The sequence below is a fragment of the Ursus arctos genome, unplaced genomic scaffold, assembly GCF_023065955.2.
Source record: "Ursus arctos isolate Adak ecotype North America unplaced genomic scaffold, UrsArc2.0 scaffold_8, whole genome shotgun sequence".
In the NCBI taxonomy this organism is placed as follows: Eukaryota; Metazoa; Chordata; class Mammalia; order Carnivora; family Ursidae; genus Ursus; species Ursus arctos.
In genome coordinates, this window is record NW_026623100.1 from 22,271,962 (window position 1) to 22,296,647 (window position 24,686).

The 24,686-nt window shown below is 40.6% G+C and overlaps 1 protein-coding gene across 2 annotated transcripts in view; it reads left to right on the top strand.

Annotated features, from left to right (window-relative positions):
* Positions 1–24,686, top strand: part of EML6 (EMAP like 6) — a 274,663-nt gene that overhangs the window by 139,889 nt on the left and 110,088 nt on the right. For both annotated transcript variants that reach the window (XM_057309390.1, XM_057309391.1), the window contains exons 7-10: positions 13,599–13,800; positions 16,430–16,567; positions 18,232–18,488; positions 20,438–20,650. In XM_057309390.1, coding sequence (XP_057165373.1) covers positions 13,599–13,800; positions 16,430–16,567; positions 18,232–18,488; positions 20,438–20,650 — 810 coding nt within the window. The remainder of the gene's footprint in view (positions 1–13,598; positions 13,801–16,429; positions 16,568–18,231; positions 18,489–20,437; positions 20,651–24,686) is intronic.

The following is a 24,686-nucleotide window of genomic DNA, read 5'->3' on the forward strand; positions in this document are numbered from 1 at the left end:
TAAGATTGGGTTTATAGGAGAAAAGCCCTCACCATATCTTGTTTAAGTTTTGGTACCGTGTCCTAGGAGCACATCCACAGAGAAGGGCATTAGCTTTGTGGGGAAGAGTGTTTGCTCCAGACTTGGACTGCCTGAAGCCTCATTTTTGGTATTGCTTGCTCACTCTGGGACTTTGGGCAATTAATGTACCCTGTCAGCGCTATAATTTCCTCATTTATCCGATAGGTATTTACTGTCCCCATTTAGGGCTGGTGTTGTCCACAGGGACTCCTCTTGAGCTATTGTGAGCATTCCTGGCATACATGAAGGTTCTGGGCCCAGGGCTGGGTAATGTCAGTGGGGATCCTTTCTGCCCCTTTACACAGCTGACTTGGATTTGACTTCTCAGCGTTGCACTTTCTTTTTGCTTTCTGATCAACCGAACGTGGGCGCTCTCACGTGCTAGGGCAGAGTTGTCCGACCTGTGGCTAAAGAACCATTGCATTAGAACCAGCTGGTGGTGCAGCCTGGAAATCTGAATGTTCAGCAGTGCGACTGAGAAGTCTGATGAGACAAAGTAGCTTGGGAACGGCTTGGTGGTGGTTCTCAACAAGGGGTTCTCAGCCCTGGGGATCTAAACATACCTATGCCTAGCCCCACTCCAGACTGACTGAGAGGAGTTTCTGGCTGGGGTTCAGGACCCCATATTTTTAAAAACACTTTCCAGGTAGATTAGGATGTGCCATGAGGATTGGAGTCCCTGCTCCTGGCCTTTGCCGTAGACCAGGCCTAGGAGCCCTGGATTCAAGAACACTATTCTGTGCTCCCCCTGCCCGCCACACCCACACCGTCATCCCTTCTCAGGCCAAATAACCGGGGGGAAAAGGCCATTTTATTCCCCAGGTGGTTTGTTCTGTCTTGGTGTGTTGGACCCTAGCCTTTCCTTCTGAGAGTCTGTGGTGTCAGCACATCAAAACGGCGAACAGACAACACATAAGCTGTAACACAGGGAGGCAGCTAAGAGGCTCCAGGGAAGGTGTATGCCGCAGTTTCTTCACCGCTCCTGGTGTGAACCGTGCGCGGGGCTGGAACCTGACTGCATATGCAGCAAGGTGCTCTCCGCTGAGACTAATAACAATTTGCTGGTTAAGATAAGAACAACTCCTATTTATTAATTTCCTAAGTGCCAGACCATGGGTCAAGTGTTTAAATATATGGTTGTATTGATTCCTCATAACAGCATTGTGAAGTATGAGTGCCAATATTCTCTCCCCTTCACAGGGAAACTGAAGATTGGAAAGACTGATGGCTTGCCATAGCGCAGCTGGGAGGGGCTGGGGCTGGCGTGTAATTCCAGTCCGTGTACTTAACCGTTCAGTGAGCCAATGAAAAATAAGCAATGTCCTTTAGGTCTGTGTTGATATTCTTGATATTCATGGGCTAGATCTACCCATGCCCTGGTTTCAGGGCATTCACCAAAAGGATTAGAAAGATGCTGTTTACCACTGTCTGGTCTGAATACAAAACGCAGCAAGCAGCTGGTGAGATTTTGGTCTTTGCCTTATGATTTTTAAGTGGGTGGTTGCTCTTTACTGCCATCTGCTGGCTATCTGGACCAAGCACAGGCCAGAGCCCCACATTTCTCATAGAGGAGCGTCCGAGAAGGCCACCTCTACAATTCAGCAAAATGCCTTCTGCTCATACTGTCAAAACCCTCTGAAACTTGCACTTATCTAGAAGAAAAAGAGCCCTTCTGTGGTCTTAAATAGGATGATTTTTCCTGGCTCTGTCTTTATTATTGGTGGATTTCTAACCATATTCCAAATAATGCCTTATGTTTTTTGGACTCCCACAGCAGAAGACAAAAGCAAAGACAGCTTTGTAATTTCCCAGTGGAGTGACCACCTTGGCCAGTCTGGATAGGAAACCACGATTACACTATTGTTCTCTGCATTTGTGTCAGAGAAGTTAAAACCAAGTCTCAACAGACAGGGGAAGGGCAATCCTGTGAGAGCCCCGCAGGGATATGCCACGCGCCAGGGTCTCTCCAGAATGTACCCAGAAGAGTCTCTGTCATTCTCTTCACCAGTGTTGCATGCAGAACAGCAGTTAGGTTTAGAAATGATGAAAATGGGGTGTTACTAGGAAACCTGAATACAGTTCTGTCCACTGAGGTGTTTTCAGGACGTGATTCTTATTTTAAATAATTACCTTGGAAGTCAGTGTGGCCCAGTGTCCTATCCGTCTTTTTAGGTAGACCCCTGGAGTTGACCTGTCTGATGTGACCAAATACAATTTATCTGTTGGAAGCAATGAGTATTTGCAGAGAGCCTGAGTTGGTCTCTGAGAGAAAATGTTCACATCTCATTAAGTTTATGTTCTAAACAATGAAAATGTAACAACTCCTTCCCTCCATCTCTCTTCTTCCCCTCTGCCCATCTTTAGTCAGAAATAATCCATATCAATTTTACTCTATTGCCTCTGCCTTCTTTGAAGCCTCTCCATATGTTGGTTAGTTCGGTGGAAATCTGCTATGAAACACACATCATGAGGGGCTGAGGGGAAAAGGGGTGGGATCCTCAAACTTAGCCTCTCGGTCTCTTGTTTTCTGGCCCTCTCCTTGCCAAACTTCTTAGGCCCTTTGGAGGAATGCAAGAACTCTCTGGACACAGTCTGAAAACACAGTGGGTGCTGTGTAACTTGACTGGCTCATCAGTCTTCACGGAGTTGGAAAGTTTTTCTTTGTTCCTAAACCTCTTTAAAAAAGACAAAGCAAACTTCTTAAAAACATTAACATTTGGCAATTCCAGGTGGCAGATTGTTTGTTATAATATTCTGGTACCTTGCCGAATTTGTTCCCCAAGATAAGCAGGTAAAAAATAGTAGGGGTGGTGGGGAGAAAAAAATATTTGTATACTGGACCAAATACAAAGCCAGATCTTGGGGAGAAATTTCAGTTTTCAAGCCATTTAGCCCCATGGAGCAGGACATGCTGTTGGAGGCCGTGCGGAAGGGCCGGCATGCTTATGCTCAGCGGGCAGCCATAGCGACCGGGCCTGCTCAGGAAGGGTGAGTCCTGAAGACAGAGGAATTATGAAGGGACTGTGGTTGGAATATTTCCATGACAGTTACACTATGTAACACATTGCTGAGATCTGTGGTGTATCTGTATGTGTATAACGTTTTTATTGAGATACAATTGACATATTCATTTCGGGTGTACATAATGATTCGATATATGTATATGTTGCAGAATGATCACCACGATAAGTCTAGTTAACACCTCCTACCACATAGCTATCTTTTTTTCTTTTAATGAGAACTTTTAAGATCTCTCTTAGCAACTTACAAATATACAATACAGTATTATGAACCTATAGTCTTCATGCTGTTCATTACATCCCCAGGACTTACTGATTTTCTAACTCTGTGTTTGTACCCTTTGACCACCTTCACCCCTTTTGCCTGCCTCCCGCCCCCCTATGTGGGCAACCCCCAATCTGTTCCTTGTATCAGTGAATTTAGGGGGTTTTGTTTGTTTGCTGCCTGTTTGTTTTTTAGGTTCCCCATATAAGTGAGTTTGTATAATATTTATCTGGCTTCTTTTAAAAAAAAAATTTACTAAGAAAGAGCTAGGGGGAGAGGGAGAGGAAGAGAGAAACTCAAGCCGACTCCATGCTGAAGGCGGAGCCCAGCGCAGGGCTCAATCTCAGGACCCTGAGATCACGACCTGAGCTGAAAGCAAGAGTCAGATGCTTAACTGACTGCCTCATCCAGGTGCCCCTCTATCTGACTTATTTCCTTTAGCATAATGCCTTCAAGGTCCACCCATGTTGTCCCAAATGGCAGGATTTCCTTCTCTGTGGCTGAGTAATACTCCACTGTGTGTATGCCACATTATCTTTATTCATTCTTTCATCGGTAAACATGTAGCCCAAACATGGAATAGCCTCGTAAATAATGCTGCAGTGAACATGGGGTTTCGTTTTCCTTTTGAATTAGTGTTTGGTTTCCTTTGGGCAAATATCTATATGTGGAATTGCTTGATCATATGTTGGTTGTATTTTTAATTTTGGGAAACCTCCGCATTGCTTACCACAGTGGCTGTACCAATTTCCATTCCCACCAGCAGTGCTCAAGGGTTCCCTTTTCTCCACATCCTCACCAGTGCGTGTTATTTCTTATCTTTTTAAACGATAGCCATTGTGCAGTGATATCTCATTGCGGTTTTGATTTGCATTTCCCTGATCATTAATGATGTTGAGCACCTTTTCATGTACCTGTTTGCTCTCTGTATGTCTTCTTTGGAGAAATGTCTACTCAAATTCTCTGCCCATTTTTAAATTGGAATCTATTTCTTTGCTTGAACTGCAGGAGTTCTATATTTTGGATATCGATCTTTTATCAGATTTATGATTTGCAAATACTTTCTTCATTTGGTAGGTTACCTTATCATTTCGCTTTTACTCCCTTTGCTGAGCAGAAGCTTTTTAGTTTGATGTACTCCCACTTGTTTACTTTGCTTTCGTTGCCTTTACTTGTGGTGTCAGAGCCAAAAAATCATTGCCAAGAATGACTTCAGAGAGTTTACTGCCTGTGTTTCTTCCAGGAGTTTTATGGTTTCAGCTCTTATGTTCCTGAATCCATTTTGAGTTAACTTTTGTGTACGTGGTGTAAGATAATGGTCCCGTTGCATTCTTCCTTGTGGCTGTCCGGTCTTCCCAACACCCATTAGTGAAAAGACTGTCACTTTCCCATTGTGTATTCTTGACTCCGTGTCATAAATTAATTGACCATATATGGGTGGGTTTATTTCTGGACTCTGTTCTGTTCCATTGATCTATGTGTCTCTTTTTGTGCCAGTACCATACTGTTTTGGTTACTAGAGGTTTGTAACAGAATTTGAATTCAGGAAGCATGTTGCCTCCAGCTTTGTTCTTAAGATTGTTTTGGCTACTCAGGGTCTTTTGTGGTTCCATACAACACATTTTAGGATTGTTTATTCTGCAAAAAATGCCATTGGAATTTTGATAAGGATTACATTAAAACTGTAGATTGCTTTGTGTAGTACATTCTATGTATTTTAACAATCTTCTTCCAATTCACGTGCATGGAATAGCTTTCCATTGATTTGTGTCATCTTTAGTTTTTTTCATCAATGTCTTATAATTTTCAGCATACAGGTCTCTCGCCTCCTGAGTTAAATTTATTCCTAGGTAGGATAGCCTGGTGGCGCAGTTAGTTGAGTGTTGGACTCTTAGTTTCTGCTTCGGTCATGATCTCGTGGTGGTGGGATCAAGCCCCACATTGGGCTCCATGCTCAGAGCAGAGTCTGCTTAAGTTTCTTTCTCCTTCTTCCTCTGCCTTTCCCCCACCCCTGCATTCGTTCTCCGCCCCCCCCCAGGATAAATAAATAAATCTTCTAAAAAATTTTATTCCTATGTATTTTATTCTTTTTGATGCAATTGTAGAAGGCTTTGTTTTCTTAATTTCTCTTGCTGGTAGTTCGCCTTTAGCATATACAAATGCAGCTGATTTAGGGGTATTGATTTTGAATCCTTCAACTTCACTGAAGTTCTAACTCTTTTTGTGATCTTTAGGGCTTTCTGTATATCAAATCATGTTATCTGCAAATAGTGACAGTTTTACTTCTTCCTTTCCAATTTGGATGCCTAGTTACTCTGGGTAGGACTTCCAAATACTTGTTCCAAGAGTGACAAGAGTGGGCATCCTTGTCTTGTTCCTCATCTTAGAAAAAAAGATTTCAGCTTTCCACCATTGAGTATAATGTTAGCTGTAGACTTGTATATGTGGCCTTTGTTATGCTGAGGTACATTCCCTCTATACATGCTTTGTTGAACGTTTTTATCATAAATGAATACTGAGTTTTGTCAGATGCTTTTTTCTGTATCCATTGAGATGATCATATGAGTTATAGCCTTTATTTTGTTAATGGGGTGTATCATACTGACTGATTTGCAGATGCTGTACCATCCTTATATCCATGGAATAAATCCCTCTTGATTATGGTATATGAACCTTTTAATGTATTGCTGAATTTGGTTTACTAATATTTCTTTGAGGATTTTTGCATCTATGTTTATCAGGGAAATTGGGCTATAATTTTCTTGTGGCATCTTTGTCTGGTTTTGATATCAGGGTTGTCCTGTCCTCATAAAATCAGTTTGGAAGGGTTTCCTCCTCATACATTTTTGGGAAGCATTTCAGAAGGATTGATGTTGATTCTTCTTTAAATGTGTTGTAGAATTCACCAGTGAGACCATCTGATGCTGGGCTTTTCTTTGTTGGGAGGGTTTTGATTACTGATTCAATTTCCTTACTCGTTGTTGGTCTGTTCATATTTTCTATTTCTTCACAATTTAGTTTTGGTAAATTGGATGTTTCTAGGAACTTTCCCTTTCTTTTAGATTGTCCAGTTTGTATGCACATATCTTTTCATAGAGGTCTCTTTTGATCCTTTGTTTTTCTGTGGTATCAGTTGTAATGTCTCCTCTTTCATTTCTGATTTTATTTGGGTCCTCTCTTTTTTCCTTGGTAAGTCTAACTTAAGGTTTGTCTATTTTGCTTATCTGTTTAAAAAAATAGCTCTGAGTATCACTGATATTTTCTGTTATCTTTTTAGTCTCTTACCTCATTTTTTTCTGCCCTGATCTTTATTTCCTTCCTTCTCCTAACTTTGAGCTTCATTCGTTCTTCTCTTTTTAGTTCTTTGGGCTATAAATTTAGGTTGCTTATTTAATATCTTTCTTGTTATTTAATGTAGGCTTTTATCGCTGTGAACTTTCCTCTTAGAACTGCCCTTGCTGTCTCTCCTAGGTTTGGGTATATTGTATTTCTATTTTCCATTTGTTTTTTATTTCTCTTTTGATTTCTTCTCTGACCCATTGGTTGTTCAGTAATGTGTTGTTTAATCTTCACATACATGTGTATTTTCCCGTTTTGTCCTTGTCATTGATTTCTAGTTTCATACCATGTGGTCAGAAAAGATGCTTGATAGGATTTCAGTCTTCTTACATTTATTAGGACTTGTTTTGTGGTCTAACATATGATCTATCCTAGTGAATATGCCATGTGTACTTGAGAAGAATGTGTACTATGTTGGTTTTGGATGGGATGTTCTTTAAATGTCTTTTAAACCCTTCGGGTCTAATGTGTCATTTAAGACAATTGTTTCCTTATTGATTTAATGTCTGGATGATCTATCCACTGATGAAAGTAGGGTATTAAATTCTGCTACAGTATTGTATTGCTGGCCATTTCTCCCTTGAGGTCTGTTAATGTTTGCTTTATATATTTTGGTTCTCCTGTGATGTGTGCATCAACATTTACAAATATATCCTTTCACTGGATCGACGCCTCTATTGTTATATAATGACCTTCTTTGTCTCTTATTACAGTCTTTGTCTTCAAGCCTGTTTTAAGAAATCCCAGATTTTTTTTGGGTTTCTGTTCGCATGGAATACCTTTTTCTATCCCTTTCCTTTTAGTCTTTGTGTGTCCTTACATTTGAAGTGAGTCTGTTGTAGGCAACACATAGATCTTATTTTTTTATCCATTAGCCACCCTACGTCTTTGGATTGGAGAATTTTGTCCATTTACATTTTATGTAATTACTGATAGGTATTGTTGTTTTGTTAATTGTTTTATGGCTATTTTATAATTCCTTTGTTCTTCTCTTGCTCTCTTCCTTTGTGATTTGATGATTTTCTGTAGTGTAGTGGTATGCTTAGATTCCTTTATCTTGACTGTATCTACTGTGGTTTTGCTTTGTGGTTACCATGAGGCTTTCCCGAACCAACTTACAATAGTCTGTTTTAAGTCGATAATAGTTTCAGTTTGAATACCTTCTAAAGCTTTACATTTTTACTCCCCCCTTCCATGTTTTGCTTTGATGTCACAACTTACATCTTTTTCTTTTGTCCATTAACAAATTATTGTGGTTATAGTTGTTTTTACTACTTTTGTCTTTTAACTTTCATCCTACTTTTATACATAATTAACCCACCACCTGTACAGTATTAAATTATTCTGAATTTTACTCTATATTTACCTTTACCAGTGAGATTTATACTTTCATATCTTTTCCTATTATTGATTGGTGCCCTTTTATTGCAAGTTAAAAGAGTCCCTGAAACATTTCTTGTCAGGTTCTTCTAATTGAGATGAAGTCCTTTAGCTTTTGATTGTCTGGAAAAGTCTTCCTCTCTCCTTCAATTCTGAAGGATGACTTTGTCAGGTAGAGTATTTTTAGTTGGCAGGTATTTTCTTCAGCAAGTTAAATATATTGTGCCATTCCTTGCAAAGTTTCTGGCCTGCAAAATTTCTGCTGAAAAATCTGCTTATAGTCTTAATGGGACTTCCCTTGTACAAAACAAATTGTTTTTCTCTTGCCGCTTTTACGATTCTCTCCTTGTCTTTAACGTTTGACACTTTAATTATAATATATCTTGGTATGGGTTTCTTTTGGTCATCTTATGTGGAACTCTCTGGGCTTCCTGGATCTGTATGTCGATTTCCTTCCCCATGTTAGGGAAATTTTCAGCCATTATTTCTGCAAATGAGTTTTTTGCCCTGTCTCCCTGTTCTTTTGGGACCCTTATAATACCAATGTTAAGGGATTTATGAAACAACATCAAGAGACTAACATTGGTCCCTTAAGCTGTCTTCGCTGTTTTTCATTCTTTTTTCTTTTTGCTGCTCTGATTGGGTGGGTTCCACTGCCCTCTGTGAGTTTACTGACCTTTTTCCTTCTTCATCTCGTTTCCTGTTGAAGCCCTTTAGTGTATTATTCGGTTCAGCTATTGTTTTCATCTCTGTGATTTCTGTTTGCTACTTTCTTATATTTTTTATTTCTTTGTTGAAAGTCTCATTTTTTTCATGCTTTGTTCCCCTGAGCTCAGTGAGTATCTGTAGGACTGTTATTTTGAACTCTTTATCAGGTAAATGACTTATTTCCAATTCATTGCTTTTTCTGGGATTTTATCTTGTTCTTTCATTTGAAACATATTCTTGTGTTTGTTCATTTTTTTCTTGACCCTCTTTGTTCGTTTCTCTACATTAGATAAAATAGTCACCACTTCTGGTCTTAAAGAGATGGCCTCATGTAGGTGAATCTTATTGTTCAAACCTTCCCCTAGCTCTTGGTTGTCCATCAAACCTTTGTGATTGTATAAACAGCCTACTTGGTTCTTTGTCATATCCAGTAATTGAAGATGTACCCCTCAGGCCATAGCTCTGAAGATAAATTAATAGGCCTCTTCCATAGAGAGACTGGGTATCTCAGTCTGCTCTGTCTTTGCTGTGCCTTAGGGGTAGTTGATTAAGAACTGTTTCTCCATTTGTTACAGTCCTGTGGGATCCATGAATGTAGGCACTGCTGGCCTCCCAAGCCAGGAGGTCACGGGCTGACTCTTGGGCAGTAGCCCCTTGTGTGTACAGGATTCTTTGTAGGAGATAGCAGCAAGCTGGAACAAGGCAGAGGAAAAGTGCAAATGTGGCACCCTCTGGCCTCCTCAGTCTTTGGAGAGTATTTCAGTGGACCTCTAGACATGTATTAGATTAGATGCCTGCCCTTCAGACTGAAACTTTAAGCAAATAGTCCTCTTTCACAGAACAACTGGGCGTTTCAGTTTCCTCTGCACCAGGCCCTGGAGGATAGCCACAGTGAACCCATGATTTTTAAATTCGTTATAGCCTTGTGGATCTCATGGATGAAAGCCCTCATGGCTTTCAAAACTAAGTCTTTTGGGGGCTCATCTTTCAAGTACAGGTCTTAAATAGTGAGGTGTCAGATGTGGGCTTCAAAACTTTCATTCCTCAGAAAGAAGCTCAGAGTTGTGAGTTTGCTCCCAATTGTGGATTCTTGCCCGAGGGTGGAATTTATAGTAAGATTGTCTATCAGCCTCCCCTACTCATTTTGATGCGAGGGTTGGGTTTTTGTTTTTGTTTTTCTTTCCTTGTTTGCCTGGTATAGAGGAATCGTTCGGCTGCTTTTGGGTTTCTTTCGGGGGAAATTGTTCCCTATGTTGCTGTAGATTAGATGTGTCCATGGGAGGAGTGAATTCAGGATCCTCCTGTGTCTCCATCTTGACCTAGAATCTTGTATATGCCATTTAAATTATTTTTTGGTGTGTAAATATCTGCTTACAAATGTCTTGCGCCTCCTTAGAATATAAATAAACTCCAGTGGGGCATGAGCCTGACTTACTCACTATCCAAACTCTAGTCTTGGGCACATAGCAGGTACTTAATAAAAAATGTTTGAATAAGTGGATGAATATATCCTTCCTTCTTTCAATGTTTTCATTGAGGATAGGGATATTATCGTTTATTTCTTGGTATTTCCAAGGGCACGAGAAATGTTTGTGATTCTGGTGTTTTTGGCCGTTTTTATTGAGCATATACTCCATGCCAGACATCGGGCTAGGTACTGAAGATACAACAGTGTATACAACTGAGAAAATTCTTGTATTCACAGACATTAGTGAGAGGAAATCGACAATAAATGTAATAAAAAGTAAATTATTTGATGTTTTTTGCTGATGTTGGAATGAATTAATATTCCTGGAGTGCGTGGGTGGCTCAGTGGGTTAAGCATCTGCCTTCAGCACAGGTCATGGTCTTGGGGTCCTAGGATGGAGCCCCGCATAAGGCTCCTGCTCAGTGGGGAGCCTGCTTCTCCCTCTCCCTCGGCCCTCCACTTGTGCTTGCTCTCTTTCAAATAAATTAAATACTTAAAAAAATAATTAATATTCCTCTTCTTCCTGTTTCTTTTTTTTTTTTAAGATTTTATTTATTTATTCGACAGAGATAGAGACAGCTAGCGAGAGAGGGAACACAAGCAGGGGGAGTGGGAGAGGAAGAAGCAGGCTCATAGCGGAGGAGCCTGATGTGGGGCTTGATCCCATAACGCCAGGATCACGCCCTGAGCCGTAGGCAGACGCTTAACCACTGTGCCACCCAGGCACCCCTCTTCTTCCTGTTTCTGAATAACAAAGTATTGAACCTCTTCTGCAATAAAATCATAAGTGATCCAAAGCCTGTAACAAATTTACTCCTGTCCTGAAAGAAACAGGAATATGTTAATTAGCAAACAGTAACTAAACCTCTGGAAAAGTGTGAGAAAGAGAGAAGGACAGGAAAGGGATAGGGCAGAAAGACTGCTGCTACAAAGCAGAGTTTCATCTCTGCTCAGCTGCCTGCCCTGCCGTTCTGCAGTCTTACCCGGCTGCTTTCACCACATATCTGTCCTTGCCAACCTTGAAAGCCCGTCATGATGTTTGCTGGCAGGATTTTGGGTGACTGACCCCGAACTAGCTGTTGCCAAGGTATGTGTCAAAGCGGGAATAACAAGTCAGCCTATGTACTATTTCCTTCCATTTCAAGACACAATGAATTCAGAGCAAGGGGTAAAGAGAGTTATTGCATGAAAAATAGCCTTGTGCCTTAAAAAAATACTTTTCTTGTAAATAAATGTATCCTCTCATTGGTTCCTTTTAAGACCACTGTGAGTTGATTAAGGGGAGGATTATAGTTAGTGTGTCCATATACCCCCAATTAACCCTTCTTTTGTCCCAGCATCCCATTTGGCTTAGCATTTGTCCTGGATTTTTTTTTTTAGACTTAATTTTTTTAAAGCAGCTTTAGGTTCACAGCAAAATTGAATGGAAGGCACAGAGATTTGTCCTAGACCCTCTGCCACCTCACATGCACAGCCTTCCTGGCTATCAACATCCCCCACCAGAGGGGTACATTTGTTACAGCAGGTGAAGCCAAGTTGATACATCATTGCTCGAAGCCTATAGGTCACATTAGGGTTCACTCTCGTGGTCACGTAGAGTTACATATTCTGTGGGTGTTTGTTTTTTTTTAAAGATTTTATTTATTCATTTGACAGAGAGACAGCCAGTGAGAGAGGGAACACAAGTAGGGGGAGTGGGAGAGGAAGAAGCAGGCTCCCAGCATAGGAGCCTGATGTGGGGCTTGATCCCAGAACTCTGGGATTACGCCCTAAGCCAAAGGCAGATGCTTAATGACTGAGCCACCCAGGCACCCCATATTCTGTGGATTTTGACACACATATAATAAAATGTATCGAACATGATAATGTCTTACAGAATAGTTTCACCGCCCTGGAAATCCTCTGTGCTCTGCATATTCACCCCTTGGTTCTGAACTTATCATTTTGTAATAAAGTGTAATTATAATTTTATATTTGAAAATATTTTTGATAGAACTATTTATTTCAACATGGTAAAGCTGCTTTTTTGGTTAAAAACTAAATATTCTTAAAGTATATAAATTTATGGGATGCCTGTGTGGCTCAGAAGGTTAAACGTCTGCCTTTGGCTCAGGTCATGATTCTGGGGTCCTGCGTTCGAGCCTCACGTTGGGCTCCTTGCTGAGTGAGGAGCCTGCTTCTCCCTCTGTCTGCTGCTCCCCCTGCTTGTGTACACACACACTCTCTCCACATAAATAAAATCTTTTTTAAAAAAGTATGTAAATTTAATTTGTCTTTCAAAGTAGTCCCAACTCGGGTGATAACTTTACATGGTCTCCATAATTACAGTCTGCATTTAATGCAGAGAAAAACTGGTTTCCAGAGAGAAAGGGAAACTCCCTGGTGTGTCTGGCCAATCAGGTACAGAGTAGGACTAAAGACTTGTGCTCTGTCTTCTGGTACTTTCTATACCAGAGACACAAAGCCCACTGGGAAGACAACTCAGATCTCAAAGCTTAACACATCCCTGCCTTATTTAAAGTAGTTGTGAAAGCAGGATTCTGTCTGTATTTCTAATTCAGGCATGAGAAAAATTCACTAAATAAATAAATAATGTACCCGGTAAGGAACAAAACAGGCCACAAGAAGTCCAAGAAATAAAAAACCAGGCATGCAAATGAAGACCTGCCTGGAGAGTATGTACTCTTGAGGTGGAAGTTTGTATTTCAAAGAAATACTGTGCTTTTAGAGAGGACTGTATAAAATGTTAAGTCAGAGAAGAATAGCATCTTCACCGACAAATGTTTGATGGTATTTCGAGACTGAAATTAGTTTCATTTGCATATTTCTGGGACATGGTACATCTGTTATCCAGCAAAATGAGTCTAGGTTCTGATCAAATACATAGTAAACTTGCCTAATATGGCAATTAACCATTCTGCAGTATCGTCCACCTTTAATTTTAATGTAGTGTCAGCAGCCTAAAGATTGAAGTGACTTCTAACTTTTCCGTAGCAAATCAGAAGTACTTTATTTCAAAAAGGGACAGTTTTTCACAAAGACCAATTTCTCCTCATACTCAGTTTAAGATATAGTATTTAAAATACATTCTAATGTAAAAACACAGTTACCCTATGTCACATGGGAGTGATTACTCTTGTGTAAAATCTAGATGGCAAGGGGCGGGGTAAATGACCAATGCATGGAAGGAAATGGTAAATAATACAGATGGTGTGTGGAGTTGACATTTCTCCTTCAGGCATTTTTAAGATGCATTGCATTGGATGCTATCCTGGTGAAAGGATGTTTAGGTGTTTTTCTTTATTTGCAAATGGCGTGAATATAGGTTTTTGTTTTATTTCTTTTTTTTATTCACCAGGCCTCTCTATCCGGAGTGTGTGCTGGAAAGCAGACCGCCTTCTAGCAGGGACCCAGGACAGTGAGATATTTGAAGTGATCGTGCGCGAACGAGACAAGCCGATGCTGATCCTGCAGGGCCACTGTGAGGGGGAACTCTGGGCGCTGGCCCTGCACCCCAAGAAGCCACTGGCTGTGACAGGCAGTGACGACCGCTCTGTCAGGTGAGACCCCAGCAGTGGTGGTTGTCATCTCCCTGGCTGCCTTGGGATAACAGATTTATTTTGCCCAAATTTGCTTGTTACTGCAGAGAAGGATAAACCACAGTACAGAACCACACAATTTCTAAGTGGAATGTTGCAACGTTTAGCTCAACAACACTTGGCTTCTTAGCATTTTGTTGTTGCTATCTTTCTTTGGCTCCATCTTCAGTCATGGAAATGCTCTGAGGAGTGAAAATACACTGTTACTGGTTAGATAGGCTCCCAGTTCTCTTTCAGTTGGTGATGTGGGCTAAGTGCATCTATCGGTGGTAAGATTATACTTCCCCCTCATGGGTCGGGTCCTCCATGGGGGGCTGTGCACAGCATTTCACAGTTTTGTTATAGACATTCATCTCCATTGGTGAATTCATGGGTTTGTTTTCATCAGAACTTAGATTCTGATTTTCAGAGTCCTCTTCAGTGTGCGAGGAAACAACTATTTCTCTGCAGATTGTCAGATGGAATTTTGAACATTGTCCTCAAATCAAAGGAAGGTACTGGTTCCTAAGAAAACAGGCAATTTTATTAGGACCTCAAGGATTCTGGCTGTGGATCATTTGTTATTTTCTGAGACCACAGCATTGCATAAAATGAGCAACGCGAGCACACTTCCAATATCTCTGTGACGGTTGGAGGGCTGAACACAGGATTTAGAGGTGTGTGAGGCAGGCTGTTCCACTGACTTCAGTGTTTCTGTATTTGCTGCTGACCTTTAAATGTGCCCAATGACAAGCAGGACAGAAACAGTGCATGCCACTGGGAGGGAGAGGCTGCTGGATCAATTGGTTGACTGATTACTGTTTCTGGGCTCTAATGGCTAAATTAGAACATTGTAGACTAGACTGGAGGTTCCTGCTTCTCCGCTGCTCTGGTTCTGTATGTCCGTGCATCTGATCAAGGCACAGTGTGCTCTTTAGTGGGGTATAAATCCAGAAGTAAATCCATTTTGTGATCTGTACCATACGCTGAAGCCCCATCAGTCTAAGCATCGGTAAACCTACACTTGCGTCTCCACATGGCATAAATGTTTATTTAGTTTAAGCTTCTCTTTACTCAACTTCCCCCTCTTCTCTTCCTTTTCCTTCCTTGACTCTGAGCCTTCCCTGAACCGGCAAAATAGTGCCACCAAGTTACTTGAGCACCTGAGATACTCAATTTATACTCATCCACGTAGAAAGGATTTCAAGGAAGTCTTTGGCTTTCTATTTGGGCAACTTTGTTGCGTCTGAAAAATGCAAACATCTCCAAGGAGCTCTGACTGTCAGAATGTCTTATTCCCCTTAACCATGAATTTGGCTAAAATTATAAATGTTCTTTTATACGGAATATTGCAACTAGGAAGAGACTAAGTCCTAATTTCTTGAGAAAGATGAGCTTAGTGACTCGATAAGGATGGTACAGTTTACTGGGGAGTGATAGTTTCTGCATGCTAGTAAAGCAAAGCTTACATTGCTTAAAATAGTACCAGGCTAAAAGCAGTGCGAGATTATGAATAATGGACGAGGTATTGCAAGACTACCACGAGCTTTAGGCTGAACGGTGCAGGCTGCCTCAGGGACCAGTGAGCTCTTCGCTGTGCAACTCTCCATTTTAAGGAGCATGCCTCCATCCTTCCTGATGGCAGAACGCATTTAGAGGAGCTGCGCCACATGTGACTTATTCGTGCCTCTCTGTGGCAGATCTCTCAATTCTCTGCGCCCCCCCTCCCGGCAGATATGGTCGTTTGTGTGTTTAGAGAAGATTGTCTTAAGACTACTAACAGATAGAGGTCAGTTACCATGATTGCAACTAGCATAAACCCCTATTTGTTTCTTCAAATATTTAGTTCGTGTTCACTTAGTCTGAGGTGCCTGGATCGGGTGTCCCAGGAGCTGCTGCCACTGTGTGTTTGGGGCACTTGCCCCTTGGCCTCCATTTCTCCAGCAGTAGCTGTGTCCATCGGCAAGGGGCACTGTGAAGTATCCGCCCCGAGCAAGGGCGGTGGACCTATCTGCAGTGGGGCACCCAGGGGGCTAGCGAGGCATGACCGCAGACAACCGGAGACAGCCGCCTGTGGGACCATCCTTGGCAGGGATGTCTTTTGATCTTTTCCATCTCAGATAGGTTTTCTTTCTAGGGAGGCCAACAAATGTTAAGGTGTGTTTCAATCGGTAGGTGCTAAAATCACAGTTATTAAAAGGGTACTCATATTTTTTTTAAAAAACAAACTAACAATAATAACATCCAGTAGTACTTCTTTTTCTCTGTTATTAACAACAATTGGTATAAAGAACTATTTTTAATTTCCAAAGAGAATAGCAAGATTTTGTGTAAAGTAGTGTTTAAAATGTCTTTATTTTATCCATCTCAAAATCTCTGTAAATGTTACCTCATTTTATAGTTCTTGCTGGGTATTTCAGATGGTGCCAACGACCCAATGATAAACCAAACACCTTCCCACATTGCCAGACCTGCCTCAAGGAAGGACTGGTGTGAAGTCGGTGCGTCCTCTGCTGTCATCACCATCGGAATGGTGAACAGGCCTTGCAGCCTGGGGCTGGCCGATGACCGTGAGAAGTGGGTTTTGATTTTACCTTGTTCTTGTGCGTAGGCTGTGGAGCCTGGCCGACCATGCTTTGATTGCCCGCTGTAACATGGAGGAAGCAGTTCGCAGTGTGGCCTTCAGCCCCGATGGATCTCAGCTGGCCCTGGGCATGAAGGATGGCTCTTTCATTGTTCTCCGAGTCAGGCACGTACCGACCGTACGGAAAATGATGTCAGAAATGCCCTCTTGTTGAAACTAGTTCTCCTGGCCATCATGTATTCCAGGACTTCAGGAAAAATGCGTTTACTCTTTCAAATAGGAACACTCTAGATTCACAGTCCCCTATCTGTATCTCCCAAATCCAAACACTCTGAAAATCCACGGTTCTTGGGTAACTTATTTGACAGACATCTTGACCCAATGAACTGTTTGAGACTGTTTATTGCCTATTAATCTCTTAATAGGAATAATTATGTGATTTGCTACAAAAATATTAATGTGTTTAATACAGGGTGCTGCCCTAACTCCTACTGGGGATGTTACATAATATATTGTATGTGAACCTTTCTAAACTCCAGTGAATAATGAACTCCCGAGCTCATCTGGTCCCAAGGGGTAATGGGCTCATAGGAAGCCAAGGAAAGAGAAAGAAATGAGAAAGCAGTCTCCAGCACTGCCAGATTTTTAGAGATGAGCTTGAGTAAAATATTTCTTCCACCTATAATGAAAAATTAAATGGAATATTTCATATTTATTAACATCCTGTATTTACTAGACAAAAATTATGACTCACGCTTATAATTTCTCTAAACGCACTGGTTGGTTTTTGGCTTACGCAATTTGTGATTACAGAAAGAAAATGCAGCTGTAAATTAGATACTGCATATTTTGCACATAGAAAATTCTGTGTAGCTTTGAAAAATGATCTTGGCATGGTTTATTACACTAAATTCTCATTTACCAGCCACTCATAACTTATTACTGAGTCGGTGGGCCACATTTTCTTTCTCTGCTGAGTGATGGTGTGAAAAGACGGCCAATTACCAGATCTTCTTTTCTTTTTGATGGATTTCTTTTGATGGCTTTCCAAAGCCAAAACAAAACAAAACAAAACAACCAAAACAACACCCCCAAACCCTATTTGATGACACTTATTGGATGATATTAAACTATATTATATAATACATGCATAGTATATAGTAAGTGATAGTGCTACTAATAAGTGATAGCAGGCGAGGGGAATTGTCATGTGGAAGCTAATATTTGCCATTTTTTGTGCACTGATTTATTGCTATGGAAGAAGTTGTCGGTACTGGCAGAGGGGGCTTCCTAGTCAGAATTCGGTCTCATGGTGGCAGCTTTCAGATGAGGGCAGCAGTTCTTACCAGAATCTTATCGGAAGGGATACAAAATCTGGGTGGTCTGATGTACGAATTGTTGAGCTTTCACGGTGCAAAATAATTACATAAGAATTTAATATTAAAAAGGTAACCTTGACGTAGCTTACCTTTCTCCAGGACATGTTTTTAAAACAATTTTACTAACCCCAATTTTTCAAGGCAAAAAGTTTTAGGGGAAAATAATACATAATTAACCATGAAAGCAAATAGGCATTTCAATTCCATTTTTTGGTGGTTTTTATTTTGGAAGCCCCAAATATTTCACATGTTGGTTAATTTTGTCTAAAATGGCCAGAAACTCAATAGAGTATTTTATATCTTTTTTCAAAAGTTAATCCTTTCATTCCTGTGTTTTCTCCCTTTTGAAACAATTTTTTCTCTGCCGTACAAATTTTAAGACACAGCTTGGGGTTCCTATTTCTAGATTTGCTGCTTATCACTTTTTATTGCTGCTTTTTATTCTTATAGAGATATGACAGAAGTGGTTCATATCAAAGATCGAAAAGAAGTCATTCATGAAATGAAATTTTCTCCAGATGGCTCTTACCTCGCGGTGGGATCCAATGACGGCCCAGTGGACGTGTATGCCGTTGCCCAGCGGTATAAGAAAATTGGAGAATGCAGCAAGTCCCTTAGTTTCATCACACACATTGACTGGTCTTTGGATAGCAAATACTTGCAGACCAACGACGGCGCAGGAGAACGCCTGTTCTACAGGATGCCGTGTAAGTCCTGCAGGCGTTGGATGCTTGTGGAAATCGAAACTCTGAGCCACATGCAGCAAATATTTAAGAATGTCATCATATCTCAGGGCAAGGAATGTTCTTAGAAACACGACCCCCCAGATCTCAAACTCTCCAAGAAAAGGCTGATAAATTGGAACATATTAAGATAAAAAATCGCTGCACGATGAAAGAGATCTTGAGGCACAAAGTGGACAGAAATACTTGAGTGGTTATGATGGGCAAAGGATACATAGCTAGAAGTTATAGAGAACGCCTGAAGATCGCTGAAAGGAAAGGAATCCTAGGAAAATGCCCAAAAGTGCTACATAATTGGGGATCACGGTCTTCATTTGCTGTGATGGTTTTAGTCCAAAACTTGTGTTCTTCATAATTGGAAGCCTTTATGATATTATTTGGTGAAATATGCTAATTGGGATTTGAAAAGTACAATTCTTATTTGTCACCTCCACTATCCCCTTAGAAGAGATTCATCAGATTCTATAACATTTAGTGACATTTAGTTTGTAGTACTAAAACGGCAGAAATAAAAGATAAATTTCTGTATTGTAATCTTTGACTATTTTTTAATATAAGAGGAAAATTTTAATATCATGAATCTTGCCATCAAATAATATTTTACCTTAAAATTTTTCTTGAAAAATTATTTTTTTACCGGAAAATAATATATACCGTCTAGTGTAACTATGGCTTTTTAAAGAGCCTCTGCCCCGTCAGCTTCCTCAGCACACCGGCACTAGGTACATATCCTGGGTGTCTACTTTCTTTGCTTGAAATTATTTCATATATATTTGCCATATGTGAAAAAATATGGAATACACGTTTATTTTTTACAATAACAAAGTAACGTCCTGCTCAGTGATGATATCAGTTTGCTCTCTTGTTCTGTTAGTGAGCATTTGGGCTTACTTATTTCTAGTTTCTTTGCTGGTACAGATGGTGCATCTCCAAATATCTTCATGTGGGGGGATTTCCTCTTCTGAGTGACTTTCTTGAACTGTGTTTTCCAAAGGGGGAGTGTTGGGTTAAAGACCATGTTCTGTCAACTCTTCATGGTCATCTTCATGAATTTTTATGTGAGGCTGTCACAGTCCAGAATTTCTGCATGCCAGTTTGACAGCCAACCGGTAACGTGTATGAGCGTCTATTCTCCCAGATTCTATATTTGAAAACATTTGTTTATTTATTTTTGAAGAAGAAACTATGAGGTAGTACGCTAAATTGTCTTGATTTTGAATTTTAAAATTGTGTATGGCCTTTCAGTTCTGTATCTGCGTGTTTCCGCCTGCGTGTGCCCCTGGGTGGCCTCTCTCACCAGCTTCTGGTACAAATGGGAATCGTGCCATACATTTGAGAACATACCAGGCACGACTCTCAAGACTCTTTTCCCTAACCACTTACATTTACTTCATCAAAATTTGGTGGATTTTCATTGTCTAATGCTTTTAAATTTATATAATATCCATTAAATGTTTACATAAATTTTTGGAGCTTAAGTTTTAAAACATCACTTCTGTGGCTCTTTGAATTATGAAAAGTAGAAGTTGAGAATAAATTTTTTAAAAACCTGGCAAACTGTTGGTGACTAAATATGATAATATATATTTTTGTCCAAGTCATTTCATCAATAATACAAAGCATACTATCTGTGTAGTAGTTTCAGATATTATATTAAGTACAATGATCATTTTCTTTCTCATCTCCATATCTGAGTTTTGATCAGGCACTCTCTTTAAACCATGCTGGAAGAAAACAAATCATAAATTGGGTAAAGAGATTAGAATCTTAAGGTTCCTTGCTTTATAGAAGTTTTTTTTTTTAATTTTTTAAAAAGACTTCCATAAACCTCTATAAGAAAAATGAATAAGTAAATTAGAATATGCTTTTTATTTAAATGTAACATTATGTTACTATGTATCAATAATTTTCAGCTGGGAAGCCTTTAACAAGTAAAGAAGAAATCAAAGGGATTCCCTGGGCCTCCTGGACTTGTGTGAAAGGCCCTGAAGTGAGTGGAATTTGGCCAAAGTACACTGATGTCACTGACATCAATTCAGTGGATGCAAATTACAACAGCTCAGTGCTGGTTTCCGGCGATGATTTTGGACTGGTTAAATTGTTTAAATTTCCTTGTCTCAAGAAAGGTAAGGCCAAAAGAGAGATTTCATTGAATTAAGTATTTAATCTAGAATGTATAGCAGTGTAATTAAGATTGATTTTCTTGGTGTCTATTCTTGCAGATTATTCATTTCATCTTTATATTCATTTTTACTCTTTTACACTTTTAGATAAAATGTGTTGTTTTTGTCATTTACTGTTGACATTTTAAAATATGGGATTTTACCAATTTAAGGCAGATTTTGTTCACAGAGTTATTACTAGTGAGTTTCTGATTCATAGGCTTCATGTTTCACATTTTAAACAAGTCTTAGTTTTGTTTTTATTTATGTAAATAAACACTCATAATTTAAATTATATATTATGTTAAAATATTGTAAGTAAAATTCTTTTATGCTTCACAGCTAATTGTGCTTACACATGGAAAGCCAAGGAAAATCCTTTTAGACGTATTTAAGATAAAATCTGAAAGTGATCGTTCTGGTGATGACACAGTTGTCGGACCCCTTGTTGGAGCACTAATCTTGCAAATCCGATTTACATACTGGTGAAATTTTTGAGAGTGAAGATTGGTCCAGAAAAACTCCTCTCACATTTTGTTGTTTTACTGTTAAACTCTTGCTCCTTCTGTGTTTGTGGCGCCTTCACGTTGTAGAATGTGACTGAATTAGCCATGTGATGACCCTGTCTTCTTCTTCCTTAAAAAGTTGAGGCAAAGCCCATACACAGGTTTTTCTGAGACTCCCCACCAGCCTGAGAATCTGATCTTCAGAAAGTAATCAGTAGGGACATGCTGTGGCCTGAAAACTTGCTCACTTGAATGATTTTTAAATTAGGAAAGGGAAGGGATTGAAAAATGTCATCAGAAAGTCGTTTTCAGCTACCTGGCAGTTTTGAAGCAGCAACAGTTATGGTTGAGAATTGAACATAAAACACATAGCAAAGCTGCCATCATTTACACTTGACAGAATGGCCATTGCTTTAAAATGCTTGAGGCACAAAATTACCTCAACATGCCTAATTCACTCTCCCCTCCCTGATGGGTCTTTTGAGTAATAGGGCGTAGCGGGTTAGACTGAGCAATGTACTTGCAGAACGTGAGTTAGGCAACCAGCAGGAAAGTGGGCATTGAGAAGAAACATCACTGGGGCCAGAAGCAATACTGTTGGTCTCCAGCGTCAGGACTCGCAAAGAAGTTAACTCACTGAGAGTTGGTATTTCCTGTGTATAACCAAGCCTTGTAGGGTGGTCTTGGGTCTGGAAAATAGGAATGGAAACGGACGTCTTGAGTTTATTGACGAGAATGGGGAAATGGGGAGGGAGGCAGTGAGCAGTGTTGTCTGTCCGAATGAGACACCCTGGTATGTAAAACAACCCTGAGATGAAGGCACACAGGAGACATCAGCGGGGTAAGGGTAGGCTGACAGCTGAGTGACAGTGTGGTGGGAGTAAGGAAACCCACCTCAGCAGTCTGCGGACGTATCCATGTTCTCAGAGCAAATTGACTTGTTCTCCTTTTCATGGTACATGGTTTCTAAATTTTGCAATTTGCCTCAGAGACGTTCAGACTTTTGTGGCCTTTCTGTGCCTGAACTATTGGTAGGGGAGTTCAGAAAGGAGTGTTGTTGACAGGAATGGTAACCGTTGGTGGAACTTGTTGCCCAGAGTCCCAGTGGCAGGTATTCCCCCAACTTTTGAACCTGTAACAGCCAAACATGAGCAGGGGCTAGTGACCCTGAGAAGTGTGGAGGCTGAGCAGACATGGTAGTTTTCCATCGGGATTAAATAAAACTCCCAGTCAAATTAATTGACACATTTACAGTGAATGTCTGTAGGATTCCGCTGCACGGTATTCTTTTTATTAATAATGATTTTTTATTATATTATGTTAGTCACCATACAGTACATCCCCGGTTTTCGATGTAAGGCTCGATGATTCATTAGTTGTGTATAACACCCAGTGCACCATGCAATATGTGCCCTCCTTACTACCCATTGCCGGTCTATCCCATTCCCCCACCCCCCTCCCCTCTGTAGCCCTCAGTTTGTTTCTCATAGTCCATAGTCTCTCATGTTTCATTCCCCCTTCTGATCACCCCCCCTTTCTTTATTCCTTTCTTCCCCTACTGATCATTCTAGTTCTTATGTTCCATAGATGAGAGAAATCATATGATAGTTGTCTTTCTCTGCTTGACTTATTTCACTAAGCATTATCTCCTCCAGTGCCGTCCATGTTGTAGCAAATGTTGAGAACTCATTCTTTCTGATTGCTGAGTAATATTCCATTGTATATATGGACCACAACTTCTTAATCCAGTCATCTGTTGCAGGGCATCTCGGCTCCTTCCACGATTTAGCTATTGTGGACATTGCTGCTATGAACATTGGGGTGCATATGGCCCTTCTCTTCACTACGTCTGTATCTTTGGGGTAAACACCCAGTAGTGCAATGGCTGGATCATAGGGTAGCTCAATTTTTAACTTTTTAAGGGACCTCCACACTGTTTTCCAGAGTGGCTGTACCAACTTGCATTCCCACCAACAATGTAGGAGGGATCCCCTTTCTCCACATCCTCTCCAACAATTGTTGTTTCTTGCCTTGTCTATTTTTGCCATTCTAACTGGCGTAAGGTGGTATCTCAGTGTGGTTTTGATTTGAATTTCCTTGATGGCTAATGATTTTGAACATTTTTTCATGTGTCTGTTAGCCATTTGTATGTCTTCATTGGAAAAGTGTCTGTTCATATCTTCTGCCCATTTTTTGATTTGTTTATTTGTTTCTCGTGTATTGAGTTTGAGAAGTTCTTTGTAGATCTTGGATACCAGTCCTTTATCTGTAGTGTCATTTGCAAATATATTCTCCCATTCCGTGGGCTGCCTCTTAGTTTTTCTGACTGTTTCCTTGGATGCGCTGCACGGTATTCTGACACAGTTAATGAAAATGCCTGCAGTGGTTTTTATTTTTACATTACTAAGCCAATTTTTCTCATTTCCTTTTAATAGTTTTCAAATCTTTTAAAATAACTAGTATCAATACTGATAATTTTCTCTAATGTCATTTAGACTACATTCTGTTTGACCATCATTGTACAGAAACTTCCATGAGGTAAAAATTCAAAGCCTTGCTCACTGACATTTGCCACGTCTTACTACCTTGGCACCAGCCCTTCTCCAAGGGAAGGCTCTCCTGTTTAACTTGTGTGCTGCTGCCCCATTAATCCTTCACACAAACACACACAGGCACACACGTACTCACACAGTCCTTAAAGAACTCCCTCCCAAAATAAGTGTTCTGGATGTTGTAAGACCTGAGTTGCATAAATCCTGGACCTTGAGGGGAAAAGTGTTGGCTTTCAGTAGAGCTTGGATGAGCTTGATGAAGGAGAGGAACATAAAGGTCAGGGTAGCTAGAGTGTGATGAATGAGGGGAGCATTGTGTACTCAGGGGCTGGAAAAAGACAGTGGGGACTGTGTCATGAAGGGCCTTGTAGCCGCTGTTGGAAATTTGGGTCTTATTCTAAGTGTGGTGGGAAACTATTGAGGGCTTAAAACGGAGGAGTGACATGACCAATCTAAGTTTTTAAAAGACCACTTAGATATCATGTGGGATGGATTAGGGAAGGGGAAACCTCAAGTAGCTTCTTGCACAAGTCCAGGTGAGAGGTGAAGTGGCTTGGACAAAGGTGTCAGGAACAGATGTGAACACGGGAGCGCAAGGTTATGAAACTGTGTCAAGGTAGAGCTAAAGGTCTTGCTGATGGATTGGATGTGGGACTAGAGGGAAAGAGAGGAACAAAGGGTGACTGTGACTCCTGAGTTTTCGGCTTGAGCAGTAGGGTAGATGGTAGCACCGTTTATGGAGATGAGAGAGTAAGCAAGGAAAAGGGTGAGAGAGAGGGAGAGATGGGGTTAAGAGATGGAGAAGGGGAACTCCTCGCTCTGTGTTGTTCATGGTAAGTCTAAGGCACTGTTAGACATCCAAGCGGACATGGCACACGGGCCATCAGCAGTCCGGAGAGAGTTGAGGGCCAAAAGGCAAATATTTGGCAGTGGAGGGCATAT